This window comes from Labrus bergylta, chromosome 14, assembly GCF_963930695.1.
Source record: "Labrus bergylta chromosome 14, fLabBer1.1, whole genome shotgun sequence".
In the NCBI taxonomy this organism is placed as follows: domain Eukaryota; kingdom Metazoa; phylum Chordata; class Actinopteri; order Labriformes; family Labridae; genus Labrus; species Labrus bergylta.
In genome coordinates this window covers 17,465,964-17,485,828 of record NC_089208.1, presented here as the reverse complement: position 1 = coordinate 17,485,828, position 19,865 = coordinate 17,465,964, and the positions used below count along the sequence as shown (strand labels likewise).

General features: G+C 40.2%; 3 protein-coding genes across 3 annotated transcripts in view; 1 reads left to right on the top strand and 2 right to left on the bottom strand.

Annotated features, from left to right (window-relative positions):
- Positions 1 to 2,527, bottom strand: part of stard13a (StAR related lipid transfer domain containing 13a) — a 48,983-nt gene extending 46,456 nt beyond the window's left edge. The window contains exon 1 of the mRNA XM_065963212.1: positions 1,587 to 2,527. Within this exon, the coding sequence (XP_065819284.1) occupies positions 1,587 to 2,333 (747 nt within the window). The 5' untranslated portion in view covers positions 2,334 to 2,527. The remainder of the gene's footprint in view (positions 1 to 1,586) is intronic.
- Positions 2,528 to 6,592: 4,065 nt separating this feature from the next.
- Positions 6,593 to 11,525, top strand: rfc3 (replication factor C (activator 1) 3). Its single transcript, XM_020644095.3, has 9 exons — positions 6,593 to 6,797; positions 7,053 to 7,190; positions 8,960 to 9,027; positions 9,670 to 9,767; positions 9,919 to 10,100; positions 10,238 to 10,374; positions 10,485 to 10,583; positions 10,680 to 10,749; positions 10,840 to 11,525. The coding sequence occupies exons 1-9, from the start codon at positions 6,711 to 6,713 to the stop codon at positions 11,029 to 11,031; spliced, it is 1,071 nt and encodes a 356-aa protein (XP_020499751.1). The 5' UTR covers positions 6,593 to 6,710; the 3' UTR covers positions 11,032 to 11,525.
- Positions 11,526 to 11,531: 6 nt separating this feature from the next.
- The window catches only part of kl (klotho), a 9,789-nt gene continuing 1,455 nt past the window's right edge, over positions 11,532 to 19,865 (bottom strand). Inside the window, exons 2-13 of the mRNA XM_020644094.3 lie at positions 18,926 to 19,356; positions 18,764 to 18,843; positions 18,468 to 18,630; positions 17,007 to 17,112; positions 16,270 to 16,419; positions 15,775 to 16,010; positions 15,241 to 15,436; positions 14,663 to 14,841; positions 13,842 to 13,949; positions 13,636 to 13,741; positions 13,146 to 13,272; positions 11,532 to 12,525 (exon numbers count right to left, since the gene is read on the bottom strand). Coding sequence (XP_020499750.2) covers positions 12,194 to 12,525; positions 13,146 to 13,272; positions 13,636 to 13,741; positions 13,842 to 13,949; positions 14,663 to 14,841; positions 15,241 to 15,436; positions 15,775 to 16,010; positions 16,270 to 16,419; positions 17,007 to 17,112; positions 18,468 to 18,630; positions 18,764 to 18,843; positions 18,926 to 19,356 — 2,214 coding nt within the window. The 3' untranslated portion in view covers positions 11,532 to 12,193. The remainder of the gene's footprint in view (positions 12,526 to 13,145; positions 13,273 to 13,635; positions 13,742 to 13,841; positions 13,950 to 14,662; positions 14,842 to 15,240; positions 15,437 to 15,774; positions 16,011 to 16,269; positions 16,420 to 17,006; positions 17,113 to 18,467; positions 18,631 to 18,763; positions 18,844 to 18,925; positions 19,357 to 19,865) is intronic.

The following is a 19,865-nucleotide window of genomic DNA, read 5'->3' as shown; positions in this document are numbered from 1 at the left end:
TTAAAATTGTAATTTGCAAAAGCAAGCAACAGTACCTTCACTTGCAAAACAGCACATTCCTCAATAAACCACTTGTAATTAAAGTCATTATTAACTGTATGTCTCATGGAATTATAATAAAATAATCTTTAAAACGCTCATGTTGGTAAATAATCTGAAATGGTTGAGACAGTTCAGTCCCCAACCACCCGTTGACCAAGATTTAGATTAGAGTCTTCACATTTACAGAAATGGGACATGCTAGAAAAACGAGTTTCAGTCTCGAGCATTGCAGCATAGCTTGTGAGGCTTAGATCACTTAGAATGCAGCTTGGTCATTTTGGTTGGACTCTAAATTTTTCAGATAATTTAATTTGGTAAAGATGTAACCAACATTGTGTAGTGTGACAAAACAGCCTGAACCAAGATATTCCAGGAATGTGGAGCCACAATGAGGCCTTTTGATTTAACAGGTATTCAAATGAGACTTGGCCTGAATCTGCCAATAAGTGACTTTCAAAGCTACTTGGTCAAACTCTGAGAAAAACACAACAAAGAGAACGAAGGGAGAACAAATCCTTTGATTTCAGCCAAAGAGGACAAAACTGTGTGCCATGTGCCAAAAGACTGTTATAAGAAAGTGCCAGCAACTGAGGGCTGCTCTGACAGGTGTGAGAACAGGGCACCCTCAGTGCAGTGTATGCTGGGTAATGTAGATTCAAGTGTACATACCAATATTTCTTTTTATTTTGATTATCTATGTGAAAAATATACATTTTAAAAAATTCTGTAAAAAAAAAAATATTAACTCTAACCAACTTTGTCTATATGTTTTAGAAGCAATAGCTTGTAAAATTGATTGCCATTGATTACATTGATCCTATTGGTATTGAAGCATTAATAAATTCTGAAAAATCAATTTTCCAAAGCTATTAAAAAACCAGAAGTACTCAAAAGGAAACCAGCAACATTCTGAATTGTTTGCGGTTTTATTTTACAACATCTTGCTGCCCTCTAGGGGTGGACAAAGGGGTCACTGTTAAAAAGCCTTTTACATTACAGACAGATTGCAGTGATGAAAAATGTTTTTAGATCCTGTACAATACTTCTAAACGTGTCCATCATGAGGTAAAGTCCTACATTTAAACCATTATAGTTAAAGTAGAGAGTTATTTTTAGTACCATGAATTGAATTTATCAGAGTAAAAGTACTTTCCTTACTTTACTTTGTGTTAAATGCCTGATTTATAGTTTAATATGACATTAGGGACTAACAAGGCATTTCTAATTAATACAATCACAGAAATATGACTGCTGTTTAGTTTTGTCACACAGGAGACAAACTAATCTCAGTGATTGTCAACCTAAACAAAGTGAAAACTAAAACTTCTTAATATAATGTATATGTGTAAACAGAGCCATGGTTAGTGTCGAAGAAAACAGCTGGGCTTGTTATACTATGACAATGAAAATCTCAGAAAAAGACCAAACTGCAGTTCAGTGTAACTTCAACAAGCAGCTACTCAAGTGTTTCTCTTTAAATTCTACACACTTAAAAATCACATCTCTGTCCATACACTCTTATGTCTCTGTCGTGTTTTTCTTACCTGTTCTCCATTGTCCTGCTGTGGATCCTCTTCCTCCCGGCTACCTGTGAACTCAGGTTTTTCCTTCTTCTTTTGAGCCCTACATGTGGAGCTACTAGGCTGGGCATCCTGTCTCTTCCTCAAGCACTTCCTGTTCCTGCTTCGGTTTCTACGGCGACGGCTGACCAGGAATTCCTTATATTGTGAGGTCTCAGGAAAATCATTATCGTCGTCATCATCGTCGTCACATTCTACTTCTTCCGCGGTGCATGAGGAGGAGGAGTCCCCACCATCAGAGTAATCAGTATGATCAGTATAGATCCCCTGGTTGTCATGGCTGCCATCATAATCACAGAACACAATGGCACTTGGCTTGTGTTTGACTATTCTTAGCAGGTCCAAAGATGGATCCTCTGAAGAATCCAAAGATGCAGGAAGAATGTTACCGCTACCTTTTTCCAGGGCTGATGCAAAGTAGGAAACTTCATCTTCTTGCTGTTGAGGTAATTTGGCTCCACAAGGCTGAGAATCACTCTGATTAGCAGCTTGATGACTCAGGTCAGTGTGTGTACTCAGGCTGCTTTCACAGAGTCCATTCTGCTGTATGTCAGGCCTCTCTGTATCACATAAGGAGCTGATGTCCATCTTCATCTCCATCCATTTGTGAGCATGACTGGCCGCAAGATCAAGAGCAGAGAGCAGCAGAGAAACAGGTTCAGACATGGCTCTCTGTTTAAATCCGGACAGAAACTTGACCTTGCAGGTCATCCAAAGAAACACCCACCGCCTGAGGGTTTAATGTGCCTGTTAGACTGCTGCTGAACAGGCAAAGAAGCACCTGGACCTTCATGTATCACTAGAAACCGGCCCACATCTAAATGAATAAAAAATATGACATAGAAATCACCAAAGTCTGTCATTTAAACAAAGTCTCTTCAATAGTTAGGGAAAAATAAATTGAAGATTTGAGTTGATGTCCTGGGCTCAGATATCCTGGAAGATTCCTTTGATGCCTGAGGTGGAGAGAGACAAAGAGAGACACAGCAAATTCATTTTGGCAAATTGATGAATGTTGACACACGCGCAGAATCAACGTTATATTATGCAATCCAGCATCAATTTTTATGAATGAATTAATATGTCTGGATTCAAGTCAGGATTTGCTCACAACCTATTGCTAAGAAAGGTTCATCTTTGCTTTCAGTGACAGAAAATCAATCTCAGACTTTACACAGTAGCCTACACGTAATGCCTTTTTTAAGCAGTAACTTCTGCCTATTCTGATTTCTACTCTGAAAACTCTGATTTGAATGTGTTGTACTGGATATTTAGGGCTCAAAGTATCTCAAAATGTGTTACTCATAGGCAACAATGCGTGTCTTTACAAAACCCCACAGAGCACCATCGGGTAACTCTCAGACTTTATTTTGCTCAAACTCAGTGTTTTTTCCTGCTGGTTATTTTTGGCTACAGCCAACACACCCTTTCCTTGCCTAGCATGGGTTCTTTGTCTTTTAAGCACTTTTCTTATTCTTTAACTAATTTGAAATTATTTTGTGGTAAACAAAAAAAACAGCAGCATGTGTGTAGAATTTTCAAATTCTCTTCAGGAAGAGTGTAATCCTGCACACATGCAAACAAAGAGTTATATTCCCTCCTGTATTGTGAAGGCCATGAGTCAATCATCTCAATATAAATACATTCTCAGTGACTACATGGGAACAGTCGTTTCTTCTGGCATGTTAAAAAAAACATTTTAGACTTAAACACAACTTTATTAAGAACCACACAATTCATACCTCAACGTACCAAACGTTTGTGAATCATGGAAGAAGTTGTGAAGTCCAAGAACTCAAACTGACAGGTATCCAGCTCTGTTCTTCTACGCTGCATGACACCTATGGCAGAGTGGGTTTACCTCTGACAAAGATATGAAATGCTGTGAGGGGAGGAGGGAAAAAGGAAGGATTGAGGAATGCTTTCCCCTCCTACATTACCTCAGCAAGAAGACCACAGGCAGGTGTTTGAGCTATTTGTGTAAGTGCGTGTGCCTGTGTTTCTGTGTGTGTGTGTGTGTGTGTGTGTGAGTCTAAGATGTGTGTGACTGCTGTTTTGAATTTGAATGAAGGCATTTGCAAGAGAGAGAAAACATGTATTTTATATGTATATGTATATGTAAAGTAAACTCAATTTCGTGGAAATATTCAAACAGTTAAAAAAAAAAAGCTGCATGTACATTTTGACAAATTGACTTTGATTTAAAGGCTTGGGGTCTGTAGTGCGCTCACCTCCCCCTCCCTGCACCTCTTTTTGACTCGTTGCTGTATAATATGGCTCTAGGGAAAGGATTTTTCACTTCAGAAGCACATTCCTCGGCTACACATGAGGTAATGCTTTAAACGTGTTCTTATCCTCTCTAAATCTCCCTTAGTTCATATTTTTGCAACAACAGCAAAGCTGCAAGCCTTGGTCAACAACAGAGGACTGATGGTGCTCACAAAGCTGTCAGTGGGCTGTGGAATTCCTCAGGTTTGCCAGCAAATACTACATTTCATGTTTTTGTAGGGAATGTCTTTGGTCAATAGCAAAGACCTGTAATTTGTATGATAGCTTTGATGCTGGATCTACTTGTTGGGGCCTGTTTGAACCTTAAGGTCTTGGGTAGAAGAGATCTGGTCAAGGCAAAGGGTGAACTGAGAGTTCAGTGTCATAGTCGAAGTGCTTTGTGACCCATCTGTGTTTTTACCTAAATGAAATGTGGAACATATTGGGTGTTTTCAAACATAACACCTAATGTTCTCAAACATTAAGGGTTATTTGCATGATATATTACCAATTACCTTGTTTTAACTACAATGTAGGCTATTATTATTCTGCTTATAGACAGTTTTTCACAATGACGTCTTTTTAAACGTGTCAAAATGACTTCATTTTGAGTTTAACAAATTAAAGGAGAACGCACACAAGCAAATAACCGTTTAAATTATTCTGTGTATTCGGACAAACTAACCCTTTAACTCCCATTCTTTCCCAGTACATGTAATATTACTGGTGATGCCATTAAGCATCAGAACCAGCGAAACCAGCAGGTGATTAAACAAGAAAATTCACAAGTAAATATGGTTCTTATGAATGAACTTCAAAAGTAGTCTTACTTGAATGGACTTGATAAACTTCACCCACAACCCACACTCAGGTGTTTGTTTTTATCTGTTGTACATCACTGTGATGATGTATGCATTTCAATTAAGCTCAGACACATATTTCAATACAAGCTACGCCAACCTGCAGAGACACGCTCCTTCTATATATTACATTCCTGTCATGGACAGGTATAGTTACCTGTTTAGGCTGAGGGAAAGTAGGGGAAAGAAAAGTAGGGGAAAGAGAGGCACGGGGAGATTTGACAGGATGATACATTAGACGCAGAGTAAAACAATTAATGAAAAAGAGGAGAGATTGTATAATAACACCTCAGGATTGTCATTACTATGTTTTATGCCTTTGTTTTTAACCGTAACAAAAAAACAACCTCATGTATTTTCACAAATGATTATTGCAAACCAGGGATTATCTTTTAAGTTTTTTTTTTATATATTGCTAGAAATCAGACTGTTGGGTTTGTCAAAAGGTGAGTCATAGTGTGATCATAGGGTTATTAAGAAATAAACAGTAGAAAAACAACTCTTCATCCTGTCATAGTGTGACATCATTGTGACATTTTGAGCTTTTGTTTTTGTTACAATGGATTAACTATCTCACATTCCTTGTTGGGAACAGACTGTTTCTGTACAGCCTTCTTGTCTATAGTGTAAACTCCTGCTAATCTGATACAACAAAGAAAAAAATGCATTCCATCCAATGAATCCCATACATACAGATATGAACTTGCTCATGGGCCACTGGGAGAGAAAATATATCCGTTGGTACTATGTGAACCACTTATATTCCTCTGAGCTTTCTACCAATTCAATTCAATTCAATTTATTTGTATAGCGTCAACTCATAACAAGTGTTATCTCAAGACGCTTTACAAAAAGCAGGTAAAATACCTTACTCTTTGTCTGTTAACATTACGAAAGAGCAGGTAAAAAGACCTTACTCATTGTTACAAAAAGCAGGTAAAATACTTTCTGGCCATGGAGACAAGGCAACAAGACAAGGAGATCTTGTATATGGTGGTCGTAATCAGGATGGATGTCACTAGATAGGGTCATCTTCCTGGGCACATTTTTAAACACAAAAGTTAGGATTGGATTTGGGACAAAGTAGGCACAAAAGAACAATAATGCTAATAATAATGATCCTAAATACGACATGGTAAACTTATATTCTATATATATATTTTTTTTTAATATTATTTTTATTAACATTTTTATGACATCACAATACAAACAGGAGTGAAAACCCACAACCCAATCCATGGACATAAAACCGCAATAGAAATGTCCATAAATAAAACAAGAAAAAAAAGATGAATCCATACAGGTAGAAATGTTGTCAGGGTAAGTCCAAATGTTGCAAGAAGGGACCCCAAGATTCTTCCCATTTATGTTTACATTTTGAATCATTAGCTCGCAATTTCTCCATGTGTATCACTGAGACCAGTTCATGCAACCAGTTTCTGAGGCATGGAGGAGTTGGTGTCTTCCAGTCTTTCAAAATCTTTTTTTTTTCCTACTACCATGCCCATCAAAAGAGCAGTTTGGAAATATGAAGGGAGCAATACAGAGTCCTCTGAAGCTCCAAAGAGAGCCAAGTTTCTGTCAGGAGACAGAGACCTGTGATAAACCCCAGAAAAAAAACCCACTAAAATTCTAGACCAGAACAAAAAATAAATTCTACACCAGACTTATATTATATATTAAGTAAGTCTAAATGCAAGTATGCATGGCCGAGCGTTAACACTTACAACACTCCCCCCCCCCCCCCACCCCAAGGAATACACTCACAGTTTTGTGTGGGATCCACGAAGGAACGGATAGATTTACCACTCGCCTTGAGAAGTTTTGTCCCGTTCTACTCACCGTAGAAAAACAAAAACCCGGAAACGGTGGCGCGGAAAAATATTTCGCGGGAGAGCGGCAAGCTACACTACACTGTCCTGTCAACACGAACAATAACAGCGACTGAAATCTTAACGCGATGAGTTTGTGGGTGGACAAATACCGACCGGCTTCCCTTGGGAAACTCGACTATCATAAAGAGCAAGCGGCTCAGCTGAGAAACCTGGTGAGAACAACAAAGCACCAATATCTTCTCCTCCAGCTGCATGGAGGCCAATACGAATCAAAGTGTAGTTTATCTCCGGCGTTGTGTATTTCTGAGAATTGACCAACCCTGTTTATTTAAAAAAAAAAAAACAGTTATTAAAATATAAGTGAAATGAATATGCTTGTTTGTGTTTATCTTCAGTTTCTTAAATGTGTGCTTCGTGTCTGACCAAATCTGTGTTTTCAATGCGACACCTCTTTGAACATGTTCCAGGTTCAGTGTGGAGACTTCCCCCACCTGTTGGTGTACGGGCCTTCGGGCGCGGGAAAGAAGACCCGCATCATGTGTCTGCTGAGGGAGCTGTATGGAGCCGGGGTGGAGAAGCTGCGCATAGAGCACCAGACCGTCGTGGTAAGAGAGGAGGAGAGGGGAGGAGAGGAGAGGGGGTGGGGGGGTCAAGAAACAATCTCAGTGATTAGGCTTCCTGCCAGAGTGTGAAAATTCCCATGCAATAATCATCACTGCCCAACAGACCTGTAGTATTGCTTAATATGTAAATTATGTAACCTGAAACTTGTTGAAATCCACCTCCCCACCGGATTGTTGATGGACGGTCTGCCTCCCCCCACCCCCTTGCTCCCTATCCCTCTTCCTGCATCTTATCCCATCTCTCCCCCTATCCCGTTCCAACCCCGGCGCAGTCTGTGAAGGCTGTTTCGTCATGAGCCGGGGATCCGGCCGAAGGTTTCTGCCTTTTAATAAGGCAGTTTTTTCTTACCACTGTAACTTTTGCTGCTTTGCTAAAGTGCTCATGATGGATAGGCCGGGTCTTTGTAACATAACAATAAGTAAGGTCTTTTACCTGCTTTTTGTAACATAACAATAAGTAAGGTCTTTTACCTGCTTTTTGTAACATAACAATGAGTAAGGTCTTTTTACCTGCTCTTTTGTCATGTTAACAGACAAAGAGTAAGGTATTTTACCTGCTTTTTGTAAAGTGTCTTAAGATAACACTTGTTTGACGCTGTACAAATAAAATTGAAAAAAAAAAATCTCAGCGGCTGTGGCTCAGTTGGTAGAGTCGTCGCTTCTCAACTAGAAGGTCGAGGGTTCAATCCCCAGCTGGGCAACATGTCCGATGTGTCCTTGGGCAAGACACTCAACCCCAAATTGCTCCTTCTGCTTCGGTGGTGGTGTATGAATGGGATTAGTTACTTCTGATGGATGATACTACATAGCGATCAACACTACCATCGGTGTGTGAATGGGTGTGACATGTGGTGTAAAAGCGCTTCGAGTAGTTGGAAGACTAGAAAAGCGCTATATAAGCTCAAGTCCATTTCCTCAAATGTAGTTTCTGTTGTAATCTCCTCTCAGTCTACTCTGCCCCTACAAAGGCAAAAAGACCTGAACTCAACCAGAGTGTAGAACTGAGAAAAATGACTTTAAAGTGTTTTTGTTGTCCAGCCAAATGAGTTGCAGGCAGAATATTGGAAATGTGGCAATTCTTTGTCTTTTTAATCAGGTTATTAATGTTCATAAAAACCTTGACCTTTGACCCTGATTTGGAAGTTGAGGTACTCTGCCTTTGCATTGCCTGTACAATAATAACGGGGTCATGCCAAGGACAAAAGGCATTAACTTCCATTTGATACTGTATTTCACTTGGTTGCTTTGTTAAAATAACACAACCAACACTATTTCTTTGCTACACTTTAGTCAAACTACTGTGTGTGTGTCAGAAGTGCTTGATGACTGATATTAAAACAAAGGCACTTTGTTTACCTTAACTCCACTGCAGTGAAACAGTAACTTCACTTTGATCCGCAGTAAAACAAAGGCAGAAGACCTTAACTCAGTTTGAATATTCCTGAATGCTGCAGTACAAAGACCCTGATGAGTGAAGTTAAAGCACTCTGCCTTTGTGTCTCGAGGGCTTTTGGAAGTTAAGGCAAATACAACCGACTATTTTCTCAAAAAACAAACAACATAATTGAGTCAAGATATTTGTCCTCATGATAAAGCACATCTGTAATATTCCCAAAATGACAAAAACTCATTTTTGAAAGAAAATTTAAGTTACTGCCTTTTGCCTTTGTAGGGCAGTATTGTTGAAGAATTCATTTTGTGTTTGATGAAGCATCAGTTGCAATTATGTAATTTTTGTTTCTGATATGCAGGCTCCCTCTAAAAAGAAGATTGAGATCAACACAATAGCAAGCAACTACCACTTGGAAGTTAACGCAAGGTAACTATATGCAAGTTTGGAGATACTTCTGCTTGTGTATGTCACTCCATATTAAAAATGAACCTTTTACTACACTTAATAATAGTAGTCAAGGGGTCTGCTGCTACAGACAAATTGTGCAGTCATTTATAAAGACTTTTCCTTATCCATACCCTTTTTCATAAATTATTTAACGCAAAGTTACCAACATTGACTCCTATTGTTATTTACATTTATTTTTTTTATTTTTTAAAGATTTTTTGGGGGGCTTTTTGTGCCTTTAATGGATAGATAGGACAGTTGATAGAGTTGGAAATCAGGGAGAGAGAGTGGGGAATGACATGCGGGAAAGAAGCCACAGATGGGATGTGAACCCGGGCCGCCCGCTAGAGACGACAGCCTCCATACATGGGGCGCGCACACTAACCACTGCGCCACCAGCTGGCGGCCCGGGTTCACATCCCATCTGTGCCCAAAAATAAATCTTAAAAAAAAAAATAATAATAATAGTAGTCAATGTTGGTAACTTTGCATTAAATAATTTATGAAAAAGGGTATGGATAAGGAAAAGTCTTTATAAATGACTGCACAATTTGTCTGTAGCAGCCAGTAAAAAAAGAGGACAACAGTTGGACTTCAGTATTGGTGTTCTTTGTTGTGCAGTGATGCTGGAAACCAGGATCGTGTGGTGATTCAAGAGCTGATTAAAACAGTGGCTCAGTCTCAGCAGATCCAGTCAAGCACCCAAAGGGAGTTTAAAGGTAGGAGAGGCAGAGAGTGCTGGTTTAAACTTTGGGCAACAGTGTTAAAATACGCTTCCCAATATGAACTTGTATTCTTCGATGCCGTTGTGTAGCCAAAAAAAAAAACACACTGTTACTCTTCTTGTAATTGGCAAACTTTTGCTCTCAGTTGTGCTGCTAACAGAGGTTGACAGGCTCACGAAGGACGCCCAGCATGCTTTGCGCCGCACAATGGAAAAGTACATGTCCACCTGCCGCCTCATCCTCTGCTCAACCTCCACTTCTAAAGTCATCGGGCCAATCAGGAGCCGTTGTCTGGCTATCAGAGTTCCTCTGCCAAGCACAGAAGAGGTAAGGAAGGTGCCAATGTGGATTTAATCGTAAGGATTATTTATCGGAAAGTAGTTTATTCAATTGCCCAAAATTAACTGGATACACTTTATCCAATGTTTAACTGTTTTCTTTGTTTGTGATTTCCTTTTTGCCAGGTTTGTAGTGTTCTTACATCGGTTTGCAAAAAGGAGGGTCTGCTCCTCCCACCTGAACTGGCCAAGCAAATCTCTGAGAAATCCGGGCGCAACCTCCGCAAAGCTTTGTTGATGTGTGAGGCATGCAGAGTGCAGCAGTAAGTCGTCCCAAAACGTATTATCATTCCTCCACAAGCCTTATCTGTTGATAAGCATGGCATTCAAACAGAAAGTTCAAGCTTATTTAGCTCCTGTTAATCTTTTCCAGGTATCCATTCTCAGCAGACCAAGATGTCCCGGAGACCGACTGGGAGGTCTACGTCAGAGAGACAGCTAATGCCATCGTCAGCCAGCAGAGTCCTCAGAGGTAGGAGAGGAAGTGATTCGGTTAGCAACAAGATGACTCTAATCAGATTTGTAGGAATATAAAAAAAAAAAAAAAAACTGTCTATTTTCGTTCCAGGTTATTGGAGGTTCGAGCCAGGCTGTATGAGCTTCTGACTCACTGCATCCCTCCTGACATCATTATGAAGGTAAGGTTACGACACCTCATCGACCACCACGTGCTTAAACGAATCCCCCAGTCAACATTCAATCATTGATTGGTCGTTTTCCTCTCACAGGGTCTGGTAACAGAGTTGCTGAGTAACTGTGACGGGCAGCTGAAGACAGAGGTGGCCCACATGGCAGCCTACTATGAACACAGACTCCAGCTCGGAAACAAAGCTATCTACCACCTGGAGGCTTTTGTCGCCAAGTTCATGGCCATCTACAAGAAGTTCATGGAAGACGGTCTAGATGCAATGATGTTTTGATTCTGAATGGGCTAATTTAACTGATACTTTTTCTGAAGCAAGCAGCTCGCTCTCATTGGCATCTCGTTCTTTTTTTTTCTTGTCCAAACAAGCCTTTCAGCAGACTGCATACATGTTCACCAGTACTATGGTATGTGGCATAGTGGTCACATTGATACAGTACACCCCGGAATGACTCTTGATCATTTTGCAGTTTGTGGCTTTATAATTGATGGATCAATACCCAAAACTTCAGCACTGTACACTGTTAGTAAACGTGTATACAACTTAATCCAAACAGAGCTACTTTAATGTTTGCAGGCAAAGATGATCTGAACACGTATCTGTTTATAGATGAGATCATCATGATCATTTGGAGTCTTTGTTATAACGTTTCTCCTGAAGGTTGAATAGTTGGGTATTATATAACATGGTGTTTTCAAGAGCACTGTGTTCTCGTGGAAACACTGGAAGAGATTGGCGGTGATTAAAAAAAAATGTACCAAAGTAAACAACCTGAACTGAGTGAATTAATTTATTGTCAGTTAAGGCTTATAGAAGGAAATATATATGTTAGTCACAATTCTGAACAAACTGATGGGAACGAAACATGAAAAAAAAAACATAATTTTGATATGTTGTGTCAAACTATACAGGCAGCTACCTTTGTTTGAATTGATAATGGACATAAAGAAGAAAGACTAATTGGTGACATTTAAGATCCTGAACAGGCCCTTTTCAAAAGACCATTCTGTGATACATGTAATTATCTGGAGCTGATAATGTCTTAATGATATCAAGTCTTTATAAATAGTGATAATTTGTTACGTTTTTCAGAAGCTGGTTATCCAGTCTTTCATTTCTTAATATAATTATGTGATGGATGCATCCAACCTAAACTTAATAAGGTGCTTTAATAAGGCGTGTGCATACAACTTTAACAGATGCCAAAGAGCTTTTTTGTACCATTTACAATAACACCAAAGGTTATTGGTCCACTTCTGTCACCATTATCATCCACTGTCTTTTCATGTAATGCAGAGTTTAAAAGAAGTGTCATTATTTATGGCTGTAAAGTAAGAAGAGACTAAATGCTTACTGCTGTACAATATACTGATTTTTTTTAAATCTTAAGTCATTCATAAAAAAACAAAAAACACAAAAAATCCTAAAGTTGGAACCATCAGTAACACTCCTTCCTTTTGGTTGTGTAGTAAATAATGAGGCCCAGGGTGATGAGCACCACTGAACCTACCAAAGTCAGGAAGCCCACCACAGGCCCCCTGAGCAGCACCTGGCAGCTTCTGCAGGCCTGAGGCATGCTGGGACACTGCTGAGGCTCAACTCCAATAATGGGGAAGCCGTTATGCTGAATAATGTTTCGATAGTTTGACAGAGAAGCCTTTATGATGACCTCATCGTGGACCTGGCCGTACAAACCGAACCCCCCATCGTTTTGGTCACTCAGGGCGTAAGCAAAGTAGCCTTTAAGGTTCACACCGTCCAGAGTGAGTGCTGAGGAGAGATCAGGAGGATTTATCAGATTAAGACTTATTTGGACATGGAAATGTTTGTATACCAATTATGGATGCTTATGCTTAAAAAAGTTAAAAATAAAAAAAAAGTGTTTGTAAAAGATATAAAGAGAAAACCTGAAGTCTCTGTTAGAAGATTGAAACACCTCAAAAAGTAGAAGTATTGTGACGCTGTGGAAAGTGACTGGTAATTACGAGCAGCCTTATAAAATCTTAAATGCCGCTCAGTGGTGACAGGGAACACAGCACAATGTCAAAAAACATCATGACTGTGACAGCTAAGACCATCACCCAGTTTGACCTAATAAACTTTACAAGGACAGAACTGAAAAGTGAGTAACCTTGACTTAACAATTCAGTGTGGAGTGTTGACATTTTTTGTGTGTACTCTGAGTCAGCTGACTGTTGAGGGGTCAGTGACCCAAATACCTGTCTAATAATTAAACTCTACTGAGGCCTGAAGGTAGAAAACAATTAATAAGACACGAGGGGCTGATCACACCATACACACGTGCAGACATAACAATAATTAGCCAATAACTGAGCTTTGAAGCGTTCCATACAACTAGAAAAGCAAGTAGTTTACGCCTGAAGTCTCACCTTTCAGAGCCTCGTTGATGTAGTTGTACAGGTAGAAAACTCTCAGACTGTCTTTAAAGCGGGCTGGGTCTTCCCAGACCCCGTTAGCCATCACGTATACCGGGACATCAGGGTAGTGCTCATTCACCTTACAAAATAATATCAGACATTCTAATGTCAGCGATGTAGATTTCATTTTATAGTGCTGGGAAGATTTGACAATCTGCTCCAGAAAAGGTGAAAGACATTCAAAAATACTTCGAATAATAATGTCGAGGTGATGGGGTAAATGTACTTTAACATGATGTTTTAGAAGGAAGGTAGATCTACTGTTCACCTCAGACCAAATAAACTAATAGTTTTAGTATAGAAAAAGGTACATTTTTATAAAATCCAATGTAAATACTCATGACAAGGCTGTATAAACAGGATAAGATAACTTCAATCTGCAACACGAATGCCCCCCATATATAAATAACAATTACTTAGATGATCACCTCTCCAGTCTCACCCAGTTCAGAGCTTTCCTCAGGCCCCAGGGCACAACAGGCTGCGGGGAAATGATCCACGTGGGGTCTGCCATGTATTGGATCTCTAGCATTGCTCTGTAGGTGTACCTGCAGACAATGGAGATGACACAGAAGCTGACAGAAATTAAAAAACTAGAACTAAAAAATAAAAAATAAATCTTTATGGGTTGTTATGATTTCCTCTTACGAGTCTTCTTTGGTATGTGTCACCAGCTTGGTAGTGAAGTGACTGATGGCAAAGAAGTCGTAGGTGCCTTTAACCAGCTGTCTGTCCTCCTCACTGAACACAGGCAGGCTGTGAAAACAAACACAAAGAAGATTGGCATAATATATATTCCAGATGATGTAATAGTAGGATTCAAGAAGTACCCAATAACTGGTAATTGTGTGGACCTTCCATTAAAGGTCACATATTGCGCAAAATATATGTGTCCCTAGTCTGTCTACAAACCCCCCAATTATGAAAAAATCCATCCTCTCCATCTTTTGCCTGCACCACTTTTCAGAAAATGTGTACTCAAACAGGCCGTTTGGAGATTTGCATGACATCACAAAGGGCAGTGGACCCTCCCTCAGGTGGGTGAGATTCCCACAGCTTAAAAGCTACAGACACAGAAACGGCCTGTTGGAAGCAGGGGCTGAAATAGAGGGGTTTATAAGAATGATCAAATACAGGGTCAGAGATGATTTTGAGCAAGAAACTTCAAAGACATGTTTTGGTGACTTATTGAAACTTGTTGAAAAGGAGGATAATATGTGACCTTTAAAATCAGAACTGGGTTGAAATCAAAGACTAAAACCACCAGTGGTCTATTTAAGTGAATGATTTATTATTTTGGAGCTGCACTGAAATGCACTTGTTACTGAAAGTGATCGCGTACGTTTATAGTTGTTGATGGTGAACAAAAAAAGTTCCCCACCTGTCTTGACTAATATCCTACTGTACTGCACTGTGCCTTTTTATAATCACAGTTTAAATCCACTGAGAGAAGTATGAAGTGTAAGTACTCAAGAGAGTTGAGCTGACGCAGCCAGCTCCTCATCACCAGTGGATAATCCCCGCTGCCAAAGATGGGCTCTGCAAACCAGCCCACCTTGAAGTCTAAAACCCTCTTGGTGGGTTCCACGTCTTCCCGGCTGAATGAAACGGCTGGTTCAAACCAGTCCATGTGCAGAGTCAGAGACACCTGAGACACAACAAGGAGTATATCTGTGGCCTTTCTGACACCTTTGTGACAAATGTATTTGAAACAAACAGAAGACACACATTTATGAAAAAATAAAAAACTGATCCTTCAAGCCATTTCTGCACAAGACATTTGAAAAAGAAAGAAAAAAAGATGTCGCTGTTCTTGCAAAAGATCTGTTTGAATGTCAAATGATCAAAGGCAGAGTGACATGCAGGAACAAAACAGCAAAGTGTAATACACACATTTTCTGAGGATTTGTGTGGGCCTTGCATTAAGAAAAAACAAAACATAAAACAAAAAACACCAAATTAAAGAACCTACTTAACATAAAAAGTAAAAAGAACAAAATATACTGCATATCTTTAAGACATCAGATGACACTGCTGTGCTACTGACCTGTCCTCCCTGAGTGGGTCTAAACTCGAGGTCGTAAGCATGCCATGCCAGAGCATGCGCCCGCAGCATCTCATGACCCTCCTGGTAGCTCACCATCTCATCATTGGGCTCATTCAGGGTGATCCACATCTTCACATGAGCGCCAAGTTCTCTGTAACAAAGTCTGGCATACTCTGCAAACGCCTTTGGAGTTTCACTGTGAAAACGAGTCACAGTCTGACTGCATTTCTATCAGACTCATGCCCGTTTTGGATGCATCATGAAGTTATTGATTAAGTCATCACAATGTATCAACAAAAAAAATAATTACTCTATTAATCTAATTCCAACTGATGGAAATCTTATCTTTCTAAACAGCATAAATTAAGTTTCAATACAGTCAAAATTACAGATAGATTAGAATGATGCAAAGGAATTTCCAATATTTTGACTTAGAGATCAAGAAATATCTCTTTATTAAAGAGAAAATGAAATGTATTTACAAGAAGCTGCAGTTAAAAGAACTTTGACACTACAATCATCTCAGTTTCTGACCTGTTCAACCACTTGTTGGCTGCTACCAGCGGGGCGGGCATGCTGTTGCCACTTTGTATGTGGTGCCACAAAGTAAACACAGGCGTGACGTTGGCCCGCAGCAGCTGATGAGCGAAGCAGCGGTAGTAGCGCAGCAGGGTGGTGTTGGGTTGAGCCACATCACCTGTGGGCACCAGAGCCGACCAGTTGAGGGAGAAATGAAAGTGATTTACCCCCACCCGTCGGATTTCATCCACCTAAAGGGAAGGAGGGGGATAAGCAAGATTTACACCATGATGACACAACACACAAGTTGGTCAATACCTTCTATAAGAACAGGGAGTAAACTTTACGGATAATCAGTTTTTGACCCTAGATGGAGTGTATAAAGGAACACAACACCAGTTCTATGGCTGTCAAGTCAGAGAGGAATCAAAAACTGGGACTCTAAAAAATGAAACAACTTTTCTGGATAAAGTTGTGCTCCTCTTGCAGTTTGCCTGGTGGATTACACACCTGTTGTCGGATGGTGACGTAATCTGCACAATGTGTGTTTCTAGGTAACGGTGGTGCACTGAGGCCCTCCAGCCTCATCAGCTCTCCGTTGTTGGAGATATTCCACGAATACACGCTGGGGTCTGCAAACAAGCTGGGTGTGACCTCCACCTGTGACATGAAGAGAAGCAGAAGAAACACTACAGTGTAAACTCACTCACACTTTCCTAATACAACACAAATGCAACTAAAGGCAAAGTGGGGCAGACAGGTAAGTTGGTGCTGTGCAGATTCTTCATCATGGCTGTTTCTTAGGTTGACGTTCACCATGAAAACTGCAAGCAAAACAGAAAATTGAATTTCAACATGATCCAAACTCAGAGAAAAGCAGTCACTGGGAAATAATAAAGATGAAGCTTATTTTTTTTTTTTTAAATAAGAGGAGTTTTGGATGTAGAAAAAAAAGGTTGTCTATTTCCTTTTTGCAGTCAACAGACCCTCACATTTTACTAAATATTAATGAAGTTTGTCAGTAAACCAAGTTAATACGTTGTTAATGTTTTTCAGGTTCCTCTAATTCTGAGGAAGTATTTATGTTGTGATTCATTCAGTATCAGAACTTTAACCTCTGGCACTGTGCATAACTCACCACTCTTCCCCATTTTTTGGGGAAAATAAACCCCATCTCATCAGCATCTGTCTGATCCCACAGCCCCCAGCTGCTCTCACGCTCTACACACAATCACGCACACACAAACCTGTATGGTGTTGGCGGAAATCCCCCAGGCAAAATCGCACGGGAAGATCCCATGTGCAGGTCTGTTCTCTGGAAGTTCTGGGAATCCGTTCTTCTGGATGACATTTCTTCAGGAATAATGAACAGTTCATTAAAGCAAATAGTAAGGCAGTTTTTATAAAGTATTCATTAAAACATATTATTATGAATAATGTAAAACAAAAGAATACTCAGTGTAAAAGGAATATCAAATATTCAAACTGTGATTTCATATTTAATATTCAACAAAGACAAGCCTCATCTTAATTAATTTAGTTTCCAAGTATCTGTGACTATATTCACATAACTGATGACTGGATTAAGAAAACAATGAAGGTCCTCTCTCTTCATTTGGCGGTGAAGCTAATCACAAATTCAGTCATCACGATATGACAAAACATAATATACACAACAATCGTAATTTATCATAATAAATAAGAGAAACGATTTTATGTAAGTAATGCTTTCTTAGAATGTGTGCTTTTTTGGGTATAATACTTCCACACTGTTTCGAAGCAGTCAGATGAAGCTCAAGTTAGCTATCAGCTACCCTCAGATACATTTTCACCTGACCATGTGAATAAAACAAGATATTGCCCCAATTTCAAGAAATTTAAAAGTCACATATTACACTCATTACTCATTTTAAACACCTAGCTGCGGGAGCTTCACCCGTCTGGGGGAGGGGTTACTGCCATTTGTGATTACATGTCACAAAAGGAAGTCTCCCCAAAACATGTCTGTGATGTTGCTTGGCAAAAAATCCACTCTGATCCTGTATTTTATCATGCCTATACACCCCTCTATTTCAGCCTTTCTCCGAATAGGCCGTTTCTGTGTCCGTAGCTTTAAATGCAAATGACTTGTCTGACCACGCTCCCTCTGGAAGGGCTTGGGTGGTTTGGGCTTTCTTGCACCATGCCCGATTGTTTACAGTGAGAAGGCGGACTCAAAGGACAGAACAAACGCCTTTCTGTGGAGATGCCACCCACCTGGGGGAGGAGTTACTGCCCTTAATGATGTCATAAAGGGAAAATCTCCAAACAGAATATTTGAGCACACATTTTCGTAAAGGTGGAGCAGGCAGAAGACGGAGAGGATGGATGACGTTCGCTTGCTGCATTGGCAGCTATCTTTTACACAAAACAAGCCACACAGGCCTTATTTGTTGCTCGTTATATCTTAAAAATAAGATGTTTAAATGGACCTGTCAGGTGAATGTGTCTTACATGAAGTTACAAATGCTTAGAAACAGTGAATTTACTTATAAATTCTTTAAAATATACTTATAAATCAGGACAGGTAGTCAGGAAATCATGTTTTCAAGACTTCTACACCTGAACCAAAGAATGATCCCTACAGTGTGATGGTGAAAGTCAACGGGCGAAATCAACATCTGCAAATCTGCCTGTGTTTGAATCATGCATCAAGTATCGACACTTACCTGTAGAAGGTGGCAGATGTCTTCGGTTCCCTCTTCATGGCATTAGTTTTGAAGTCAACATAATAAAGTCCCTGTCGTATGTCGTATTCCCTGTTCCACTCGAAGCCGTCTATCAGAGACCAGGCTGTGTATCCGATCACATTCACTCTGTCTATCACTATAGCTGTGAAACAATCACAGACAGATGGACAGCCCTGGTTTAAGTCACTCCTTTATTTACTTGAGATAAACAAATGTGGATGCTCATGCTGCGGTGGTAAAAGCACAACAGACAGTAAGCTTGGCTCTTTTCTCACATTTCAGCGCTCCTGCGATGAACCTCTTGATGTAATACATGTTTTTTAAGTCTTCTGTCTTGGTAATTCCGAGGACATACCTGTGTAGAGCAGCAGTGAAGAGGATATGCCTTTATCACCAGGACAACGCAGACAGATCAACACACCATCTTTTGAACCTACCAGCCACTCTGCACCACAAATATGGGAGGCCTGTTGTACTCAGCGTTGACCCAGTAGAGCAGCATCCTCAGGTCCAGGTCCTCCTGCTGCCCGAACTTAAGACTGTCATCCATGTGCTGGAAGCTGAGGGCCGCTCCATAAGAGAGGGCAAAGAAGTCAGCCGCCCCCCTCACCTGCTCCCTCTCCTCCGCGGTGAAGGAGGGCAGTCTTGAGCCCAGCCTCTCCTTCATGCAGGGGGGGTAGTCTCCGTCTACAAAGAGAGGCCTGGCGAACCAGCCCAGGACGTGGTCCAGGGAGCACTGGCATTCTCGCAGGCTCTCCAGGCGTGTACGGCTGGGTTTGATCCAGTGAGAGGCCAGCGCCATGGACAGCTTACCCTGCTGACGTGGGCGGTAGTGGCGGTCGTAGAGATGCCAGGCAGCTGTATGAGCCTGGTGGAGAAAACAGAAGAGCAGGACATTGTGTAAATTATTGTCAGAGAGAGAGGAAGGAGAGTAAGAGTATATTGAAGAGGAATATAAGTATAAAATACTGGTACTGGTCACTGAGTTCAAAATGCTTAACATGAGACTGATGAACTCATTACAATAATAAAAGAAAACTCTGGTAAATAATTATGTCTTATACTATGGTGCATGTATTTTCTTCTTTTGTGAAGTACTTTTACTTTGTTAGCTTCTTGATTTTATTTTGACACCAATTTGGAGAACATTTTGTAGTTTTTACTTACTGGTACTTACTGAACTACCTGCGTAAGTCCCTTACTGGAAACTTTATATTAAAAATGTTCAGTCAAAACAAATGTGGCGGTACGGGCGGTAACCTTGAACTTGCTTAAAAAAGGTCACCCAACCTAAATGGGATATAAAGGAATGAGTTGTTAAATTTACATTACAGTGAAAATAACTAGGACTGTAAAACGCACAATTAATAGACAGAT

Bases quoted from the DNA above. Each gene is read 5' to 3' on its own strand.
- rfc3 (XM_020644095.3), top strand. From the start codon at position 6,711: ATGAGTTTGTGGGTGGACAAATACCGACCGGCTTCCCTTGGGAAACTC. The intron at 9,768-9,918 runs GTAGGAGAGGCA...TTTTGCTCTCAG, and splicing joins CACCCAAAGGGAGTTTAAAG to TTGTGCTGCTAACAGAGGTT. The intron at 10,584-10,679 runs GTAGGAGAGGAA...TTTTCGTTCCAG, and splicing joins AGCCAGCAGAGTCCTCAGAG to GTTATTGGAGGTTCGAGCCA.